Source organism: Megascapheus bottae, chromosome 21, assembly GCF_031878675.1.
Source record: "Megascapheus bottae isolate mThoBot1 chromosome 21, mThoBot2.hap1, whole genome shotgun sequence".
NCBI classification, from domain to species: Eukaryota; Metazoa; Chordata; class Mammalia; order Rodentia; family Geomyidae; genus Megascapheus; species Megascapheus bottae.
The window spans coordinates 17,677,960-17,688,200 of NC_143529.1; the positions used below are offsets into that span (position 1 = coordinate 17,677,960).

The 10,241-nt window shown below is 37.6% G+C and overlaps 1 protein-coding gene across 6 annotated transcripts in view; it reads left to right on the forward strand.

Annotated features, from left to right (window-relative positions):
- Unc80 (unc-80 subunit of NALCN channel complex) overlaps positions 1-9,523 on the forward strand; it is a 185,179-nt gene extending 175,656 nt beyond the window's left edge. For all 6 annotated transcript variants that reach the window (XM_090354730.1, XM_090354731.1, XM_090354734.1 and 3 more), the window contains 4 exons: positions 1,824-1,905; positions 3,273-3,384; positions 4,602-4,801; positions 5,759-9,523. In XM_090354730.1, coding sequence (XP_090210856.1) covers positions 1,824-1,905; positions 3,273-3,384; positions 4,602-4,801; positions 5,759-6,022 — 658 coding nt within the window. In that variant the 3' untranslated portion in view covers positions 6,023-9,523. The remainder of the gene's footprint in view (positions 1-1,823; positions 1,906-3,272; positions 3,385-4,601; positions 4,802-5,758) is intronic.
- Positions 9,524-10,241: the final 718 nt, after the last annotated feature.

The following is a 10,241-nucleotide window of genomic DNA, read 5'->3' on the forward strand; positions in this document are numbered from 1 at the left end:
GCTATAAACATCACTCTTCATGTTCAAATCATTTTACATCAAATAACTTCTTTTCTCTACCTTAATGGGAGGTAGTTGGTAAGTATCAACCTCCCTTTATGGCCAAGGGAACTGAGGTAACATTGAGATGTCAATGAAGAATCCATTCTAAAGAAAGCTTTGCTTGATACTGGGAGAAACGTTTTTCTATTGTCATGAAAATGTCTGATGAATTACTCTTTCCAGTCTGATTAAGTAAACTTGCCAATATAATAGACACATGTTAAGTGTACAACTAATAAGGAGATGTCATTTCAGATATATCAGCAATGTAGTCTGGGCTGATTATCAGAATTTGTTGTATTGTTCCCAGGGTTAATTTTCCATCTTCATACAAACGTCATTTATGCTACAGGGTAATATATATGGATAGATATATAGGAGTAGATACAAACATCTGTCTATCTATATATGTATATATACATATGTGGATAATGTACATTGTTCTTTTGAAACAATTTTTGAGTACTCTTCATAGAATTTTGCATACATACCCAATTTGTTCCCCGTTCATAAAAAACTTTAACAAACTTTATTTGAAAATGGTTTTCTCATAATAAAAGTGAGAGCAATATGGTAAAATATGACAGATTCAACTGTATCAACCATGTAATGACTAGTGAGTTGCTAAAAGAATATGAGGAACCTTTGTTTGTCCATCTTGCCACCCATTTCTCTTCCTACAACTGTAGCTAGGTATTTAAGTACCTCATTTAGGAAAAAAATGGACATAAATGGATATAATCTTTCTCTTTTCTTCTAGAAAGTTGCTGACTCTGGGTTCCTCTGTGGAATACTTTGCTCTAAAACTTTCTATACATGACTCTCCTTTTGCAAAGGCAAAGCAGAAGTTAACTCATTAACCAAATAATCACATTGACATCACCCACAGAATGACAGTATTCTCTGGGGCACAGTGTATTTTGTCCACCTCTTCTTCCATGATAAATACCTACAATACATGCATGCAGAATGAAAAGAGTCATGGGCCCATGTCAATATTTTCAGCTTCACCCAAGACTAAAATAGTAATCTCTCTAGTAGTCATTTTTCTGCTTATAAGAAGACACACATACACAGTAAATTTGGGGGTGGAGGAGCAGATTGTTGCTTTTATAAACTGCACGGTGTGTTTGAGTGCAGCTACTTAATATTAAAGCTCCTAAGTTGTAATGCTAGCTTAATTAATTTGCCAGCCTTTTAAATTGAAAGCAAGTTATAAAAAACATTTAATTTTCTACCCATGTGGCTATTCAGTAGTCACAGAGACTTCAGGCTGCAAACATGTGTTGAATGTGCCCCTTCACCCAAATGGATTCTGTGTCTGATGTGTTTGATATTTGTCCATCTATTTTCATTTAAATTGAAATGTCAAAAAGGTGTTCCCATCCATGTGAAAGAATTGTGTGTGTGTGTGTGTGTGTGTGTGTGTGTAGTGTGTGTATCACTACCTTTTCCATTCCCCTTGAACAAAAAATTGAGATTAGAGTATGACATCTGAAGCCTTTTGGTTGCTTTCAAACCAGGGGTGTGGTTGAGAAACATTTTGCTGAACAATAGATATGGCACCAGTGATTAAAAACAGAATCTCAATTTTGGCAGTTTGGGTCTACAGGGCCTCATCCTCCCTCCCAATCCTTGTCCCGGGGACTTTTTCCTAACCATCCTTCAAAGATAATGGTATCTTTGAAGTGACGATGCATATCAGTGGTTTGACTAACACCCACCAGAGAATGATCTACTGTACTTTCTACACAGTACACTAATACTGTGATGCTTGACAGGGTGGCAAGTGTACAGAGTGAACCTGGCCAGCAGAATCTACTCATTCAGCAGCCACTGGGGAGAAAAAGGGGACTGAGGCAGGTAAGCAGATACTGAAAGTATGATAATTACTAACATCAGTGTTTATTAAGATGACATTTTTGCCAGTTTACCAGAAATAAGCAATACAGAGTTGCTGTAAAACATGGTGAGTACATGGGCCACCTGAGAGATCGGGAGCTTCTACTTAAGATCTGAATCTCCTTATGTACAAAGCTGATGCCTTAGTTTGGTAAGTAGACCTATAATTTGACTTGTTCCCTAATTGGAAAACTCATTATCAGCAGGTCTGCTAACATAATACCTGTTTCTGCACAGAGACAAAGGGAAGTTCTTTCTCAAGATGAACAATTTAAAATTGAAAACCATCTTCACAGCTTGGGTGGCTGTCTGTCCCTACAATCTCAGCACTCAGGAAACTCAAACAGGAAGATTACAAATTGGAAGGCAGCCTGGACTATGCAGAGTTTGAGTTCGGCCTGGATTACACTGATTCAGTCTCCAAGAAAACAGAGCAAAATCTTAGAATGAAACAAGCCTATTTAAACAAAGATCTTTATAAATTTCCATTTCTTTTGCTTTATTTCCTTGCTTTTGTTTTATTCCTTGGTGCTGTGTTTTGAGCTGGCATCTCAATATGGTGCCCATGCTAGCTTTGAAGCTGTGATTTTCCTGCCTCAGCTTCCCAAATGCTGGGATTACAAATGGTACTACCATGGCACACTCATACACGACTTTCAAAATGAGGCTCTGCATTGTTACTTTACTGGGTATAGGTCATGCTATCAGACACTATGCCATGTCTGAGTTGTATTTTTAAAAAATAAATCCTCTCTTTCAAGGTGAGCATGTGTTCAATCTCTCCTTTAGATGAGCAAAGAATTGTGAATGTTCAATAGTTAGTAGTTCTTATATCTATTGAAATTCTTAGGCATAATTTTAAATTATATTCATGTTTAGGCTATATAAAAGAGGAATAATTGGGATATTAATTGGTTAAAGAGTTTGCCAGAAGAAAGTACTTATAGTTAAATGACAAAAAGAAGCCCTTCCACAAATGCAGGGAGCAGCCAAAGGAGACCATAGGAATAATGTCTACAGCCTTTCAGCACACTGTTTCTTCCCAAGAGGTTGGACTGCCCTGTCAATTTTATTGCTATTTTCTGATACTAGAGTCTAAACTCAGGCTCTTGCACCTGTTTGGCCTGCTTGTTCAGCTACATTCTACCATTTGAGCCATGCCTCCAGCCTAGCTTCCTGCAGGTTATTTTGGAGATATAAAATCTTGGACTTTTCTGCCTTGGCTAGCTTTAAACCTCTAGACCTCAGCCTCCTGAGTAGCTAGGATTACCAGTGTAAGCCACCAACGCCTACCTGGCTTGCAGGTTTATTATGCCCATTCTCTTTAGCTAAGACGTCCTCTACTATCACGACAGAAGACTCAGACTGAACCCAGAAACCGCCATGGGGCTCGGCTGTCAACCACTCGCAGAAGCATTCAACCTAAAACAAAGCCATCTGGTGAGGTGTTCTATGTTGTGTTACTTCTACCTATAATATCGGCATGGTGCCATACAGATCAGCCAGGAGGCCTGCAGGCAATGCAGCTGATACAAACAGAGAAAGGCCCTAGAATAAGTTTTCCAAAAATTCCACTGCTTTTTATTTCTTACCTTCCTTAATCCCTATTCCTATCACCATGATCTGGGGATATAGAACAGGCCTAAGGTAAACCATCAATATTCTGAAATTTGGGTATACGAAATTGCTTTTTCTTACTCAAGCTAGGATCTGGGATTGTTATATGTCTTACTAAAGATAATGATATAGTGAATATACTTTAAGCCCTGTTTTCAGCTGTTATGAGGATCATGTTCACCTAATGATCTTCGCAAGTCTAATTTTTATCCATTGAAATATGTAAATAGCTGAAATAAAAACATACAAAATTGGGGCCGAGAGTTTGGTCTAGTTGTAGAATGCTTGCCTAGATGCATTAAGATCCAGCTTTGATTTCTCGGTACTAAATACATAGAGAAAAGCCAGCACTGGTGCTGTGGCTCAGGTAGTAGAGCTCTAGCCTTGAGAAAACTCAAGGACACTGCTCAGGCCTGAGTCCAACCCCAGGACTGGCAAAAAAAAAAAAAATCATAGAAAATTTTGGCCAGGTGCTGGTGGCTCACAACTATAATCCTAGCTACTCAGAAGGCTGAGACTTGAGGGTCATAATTCAAAGCCAGCCTGGGCATGAAAGTCTGTGAGACTCTTACCTCCAATGAACCACCAGAAAACCAAAAGTGGTGCTGTGGCTTAAGTAGTAGGGTGGTAGCTCAAGGACAGCACTCAGGCCCAGGTCCTGACCAAAAAAAATATATATATACAAAACTGTGAATAAGATCTCAGTCATTATTAAGTCAGCATTGTCTTCATTAAGAAGAACTAAGAGGGCCAGGAGTTTGATCTAGTGGTTGAGTGCTTGCCTTAGCATGCATGAAGACCCCGGTTCTATTCCTTGGTATCATATACATAGAAAAAACTGGAAGTGGTACTGTAGCACAAGTGGTAGAGCTCCGGCCTTGAGAAAGCCCAATGACAGTGCTCAAAGCTCTGAGTTCAAGTACTAGGACTAGCAAAAAAAAAAAAAAAACAAAAAAAAAAACCTAAGAGACATTGAAAAATGACAATTATTCAGCACTGACAGTCAACTTCTCACTTATTAACTCATTTCTAACTTGCAGCTGATCAGAAACGATCTGTGACCTTCATTGAAGTTCAACCAGACTCAACAGTTGCTCCAGCAGACACACTTCCCACCACAGGCCAAGCCCAGGGCTGCAGCCCAGCCTTGTCTAAGAAACCAGAAGGAATGGACAAGCCAATTCTCACATCTTCCCCTGCTATAGTTGTTGCGGATCTCCACAGCCTGTCTCCCAAGCAGGTGAGTGCACTATAGAAACTGGCAAGGCCTGCTCACTGGACATGCAAATTTATTCCACATATCTTAAGTCTGTGCCTACAATACACTATTGCATGAAAAGTAGGAAGGGATCTATTTAAGGAGGGCCAAGCCAGGCACCCGTGACTCATTCTTTTTTTTTTTTTTTTTTTTTTTTTTTTTTAAGTGTCAGTATATTTGTATTTTTGATCCGGGCCAGCACAAGTGGGGCCGTGACTCATTCTTATAATCCAAGATACCCAGGACACTGAGATCTGAGGATCATGATTCAAAGTCAACCCAAGCAGACATGTCCATGAGACTTATTTCCAATTAACCACTTAAAACAGCTAGAAATGGAGTAGAACAAGCTCTGAGCAAAAAAGCCAAGCCACATTCTTCTCATGTGACTTTTAAGAAAAAAAAAAAAGATTGGAAAGGAGGATAGGATAATACTGGGGTATAAACTCAGGTTCATGTTCTCTTAGCTTGCTTGCTCAAGGCAGGTGCTCTACCACTTGAATCCCTTCGTGCCAGAATTCTTGCCTAGCATGCATGAAGCCCTGGGTTCAGTTCCTTAATACCACATAAACACAAAAAGCTGGAAGTGACACCCAAGTGGTAGAGTGCTACCACTGAGCAAAAGAAGCTCAGGGACAGCGCCCAGGCTCTGCGTTGAAGCCCCAGAAATGGAAAAGTATTTAATGCTATTATTACTTCTTTTGATATTTAGACTATAGGGCAAGAAATATTTTTTAAACTTTATTACCATGTAAACTTTGCTAACCTGTTAGAAAAGTGAAACCTATATTTGTGGAATGACATGTATTACTTGTGCCAAAGACTACAACCAGGACTTACCTTGATCCCTGTCCAGTTACAGTTAGCCTTGTTTTGTGTGTGTGTTCTCCTCTACTACTCATCCACCTGCCCATTATGTTATGATCCTTTTGATCACAGAGTGAGCACCAAGCCACTGAAGGAGAAAAGAAGGAGGGCACAGAACCACAAGGTGCTGCAGCCCACAGCCCTCTGTCTACACAGCTCTCAGACCCTGATGACTTCACTGGCCTGGAAACATCCAGTCTCCTACAGCATGGAGACACTGTCCTTCACATCAGTGAGGAGAATGGCATGGAGAATCCCCTACTGTGCAGCCAGTTCACTTCTACTCCCACTGAGGTGGGGGAGAAAGATCCAGGCCTAGATGAGTCTCACGTGTAGCTCCATGTCTTGTGGCTACTAAAGGTATAGAGAAGCTACAGAAAGAATCCTTCTGTTGAAGGTTGAGTACTTTTGCTTGAAAAAAGATGAACTACAAAGCAGCACTTTATGTCCGATGGGTGGCACAAATCTGCCAACACACCTAATATTTCATAAACATCTTTAAAATCAATGGCTAAAAGGATTTAATTGTGTGAAAAACCCTAAGAACCAGGGAGGTATAAGGGGAAAGAGCCATTTCACTGTTTATGATTTAGGAAGCCTTGAACAGTTACAAACATATACTATTACAGTGCTATCACAGAGTATTAATGAAAAGTAGGTTCTAGAAAGAAAATACAGTTTTTGAGTTATTTATATTATGCATCTCATGCAAATATTTATTTTTATAATTTCAAAAATATGAAATCCAATATCTATATAAGTGGTGATTTACATAAAATAATAAGGAACATATCAGTTGGAGAGATTAAATAACAAGAAGCATACAGCTATTTTTGTTTTGTTCAACAATATAACAAGTTCAAAGAAAAAAATCCGCTATTTTTAGAGCTGTAGATTTTTAAAAATTTATTACCCAACTGTCGTAATTATGCATGTCATAAATCAAAATGGTAATGCCATAAAATCATTCCCTTTCATTACAACATCATTAGTAAAGAATATTCTACAAGTCATCAGACAATTATGAATTAAGAAGTACCTAAACAACTATAAACACTAAATGTAAATACAATACCTTAAAAGAGATGGTATTCCTACTTCTAGCCCTGCCAAGCTTAGTATTATTGGGAAATGTGATTACTTCCTCTTATAATATTCTGTGCCTGCCCTGAAGGGCATATTTTATACATTAATGTTAATGTTTTTAGAATTACATCAGTAAAATAATGTTTTCTCAGTAGGAAAAATATTCTTATGATTCTTGGAACATCTCTGTTCATGAGGAAAAACTAAATAGTAAGCAGCTTCTTCATAGAAATAGTCAACTTATATATTTTACAAATAGGGCTTTAACTTGAAGTCCAGTTACTTCAAGGAAAGTTTAAAATTTAAAAGGGACGTGAGGCCAATACTTAGTGGATTATTGAAGGGCTGAGCATCATACAATTCAAAGTGATTTCAAAGGTTTAACAGTTTACATTAGGAAACTGTTATGTAGCTACTAAGCATTAAAAAAAAAACAAAAAACTCGTATACATACCTAAATTGGGTATGAGCGTGCGTGTGTGTGTGTGTGTGTGTGTGTGTGTGTGTGTGTGTGTGTGTGTGCTTTCTAGTCCTCAAGTAGAAGTCAAACTTAGGCTTTGATTACACTGAGATTAAATTGAAAGTACTTTCTATATGCTTAAACTTTTGACTACGTTGGCTGTGAAATGCATATGTATATAAAGAGATCTGCTGAACCCATCCTAATCATAAAGGAAATTACTTTTCTGTTAGAATTGCTTATTAAGTAGATACTGTTTATAATGGTGACTTACAAGTTCAAATATAATTTTGGGTTGTTGTCCTATACATTAAGAGAATTAAGGATACCTGTGAGTTAATAAGATTTAAAAATTTTAAATCCTCGAGTTCAGAAAATCAAGAAGGTAAATGGGCTCTTTGATGTTTTATAACATTTTCACAGCATTTATATTTAATGCTCAGTCCATTCCTAAGTGCAGAAGTAGACATGAGTCTTTTCAATGCTATGCTGATATATTTTGCCTGTTAAAAACTATGCTGCTCAACTAGCATTAGAGGCCTTACGTTTGGTAATTACAAGTGTCTGGGTTATATGAGTCACTCTATGTATGTGCTTTGTCTCAGTTTCTTGAATCTTGATTCAAATTTTATGTATAATTATAACAAATATTTTAATAGTAAATGGGTCAAAGAAGATTGTTAAATACTCAATGAAAATCCTAAAATCCCTTATATATCTGTAATGTATTGGGCTGTTTTGGACATGATTTTACTGGTCTGTCTGCCTTTTATTAGCCTGCCTCCTCACTCTAGTGTATGAAAGTCTGTTAGAAACTTTTTCAATAAGCTAAGTAATGTTGAATCTTGCAAAAAAAAAAAAAGTTCCCACTTGAGAAATAGGGCCTTACAGAGTGGGAATGTTTTCAAAGTGGGACCTCTGAGATTTTGCATCTGTCCCATTTGAGGTGTCCTTAACTGTGTTGAATGTAATGTGTTAAATGTTTTTGTGTAATGGCTAAAATATCTATATGTATGTGCATAAGACCGTTACAAGATGTACTCTCAGGAATCGTGTTGCCTGGAGTTTGAAGGAATAGCTATTTAAAAAAAAAATCAACAACTGTTGGGGAAAATAAGGAGAAAGTTCAAGATAACTGACAATCTTTCATAATGTTCAAACTACTGAGTACATGACTAAATTAGAGATTAAAAGTAAACTATTAGTGGTAATAGTTCATTTTTTGGCTATAATGCTTACTGATATTTATCTCATTCAGGGAAATATTAAAGCAGGCACCCACTTCCCAGATATTAAAAAAAATGAGTTAAAGATGAGATTACTTCTTCTAAAATTAACACAAATCAGCCACAAGAGTGGATCCAAATTTATATGCTACTCAGATTCAATTAAGTCAGCTCAAATCCTGGACAGAAAATTTTACTTTCATTTTTTTCAGTATTTTCCACTGTCTATAATTCTATTAGATAAGTTAACTGATTCTTCTAAAAAGGAACATGAGTTTTTGAGTGCCTTGAGGTTAAGGCAATACAAACTACAGAGTCAAGGGCATGTATGGACATATGGCAATGCTTGCAGGAAAATCTGTGGGATTAGTGATGTAGTTAAGACCTGTTTTAGATGGTTTAAGCCTCCAAGAGTACCTCAGACAGGAAGACATCTCTCTCCTTCAGTACCTGTTCCTTTAATCAAAGAAGAACTTTCTCCACTCTACTGCCCAGCTCCTAGAATTTCTGAGACAATATATCATATGTAAAAAAAAGACCTATAGGAAGAAAGGGTCATACGTAAAATAGAATTACTGCCCCCAAAATTAAATATCCTTCCTCAGTTTATATAGGCCACTTTAAAGAGCTCAGTCTCCAGAATCTGCTGCTATCATGTGGAGTCCTCACACTTCCAATTCCATAGTCTTGTGGTTTAGCAGTGAGTACAATGTCCCACTTCCTCATTTATTTTTTGTGGGTCTCAACTGCAGCATTACAGAAGCAGAGTTTGACACTCAGGAGAATAAAATAGTTGAGGGCAGAATGTGTTTGGAAAAATTTAAGACAAATTTATATTATATTACATTATCATCATTTAGTAATACAGAATCTATGTACCTCCATAACATTTTTTAAGTCACTGTGACCACAGGATGGAATATCCTTTACTAGCCATTTTATAGGTAAAAACAAAGGATTGACTACACAGCCAACTTCCCTCAGATGACTAAGTCTGTTATGAATACTGAATGACCAAAGAGCATGGAAAAATGCATATGAATAAATATTGAAATGTTTATGAAAGATATTAAGACTTGTGTTTGAATATGCACATATAATAAAAGAAACATAAAATCATTTGAGTAAGTGTCATTTCCCTCCAAAGAAATGGGTTGACTAGTTCACGAAAAGGTTCATTTTGGATGTCTGGGGTGTGACTGTTCCTCTCTCCATTCATCTAATCTCTATTCTAATCTTGCTTCTTCTGAGCCGTTCCTTCCCATATGTTTCCAAATAAAGCAGAATGGGTACAAAAGAAGACCAACTTCAGATGGGACCTGCTGGAATGATGGATGGATGTGTTTCCCAACGGGAAACTTGAAAGCCCAGTTGTCCCTTGAATATGGTTATAAAAGCAACTAGAGTAGTTGTCACCAGTTACTTTAATAAAGTCCTATCCTTATCCCCTAGAAACAGCTCTTCTAAATCCACTTTTTTTTTTCCTCACATGTTCTTTTCTCTTTTCCTAACTCAGACTCCAGGTACATTTGGCAGCCAGACCATTTCCACCTCTGCCTCACGTCTACACAGTATACACGTGGGCAATGAACTTGTCAATGGGCACTGTGATGTGAGGGGGCAAAACAAAATAAAACAGCAGGTAAGAAGGACAAGATGCAGAAACAGGAGAACTGGGTGCCACCACCACTCACCACTTCACAACGAGGGGGACCAGACACGGGGCTGGGAGCATTACCTGAACTCGGCCTTTTACTCCTCACCACAAACTAAAACCTTGGCC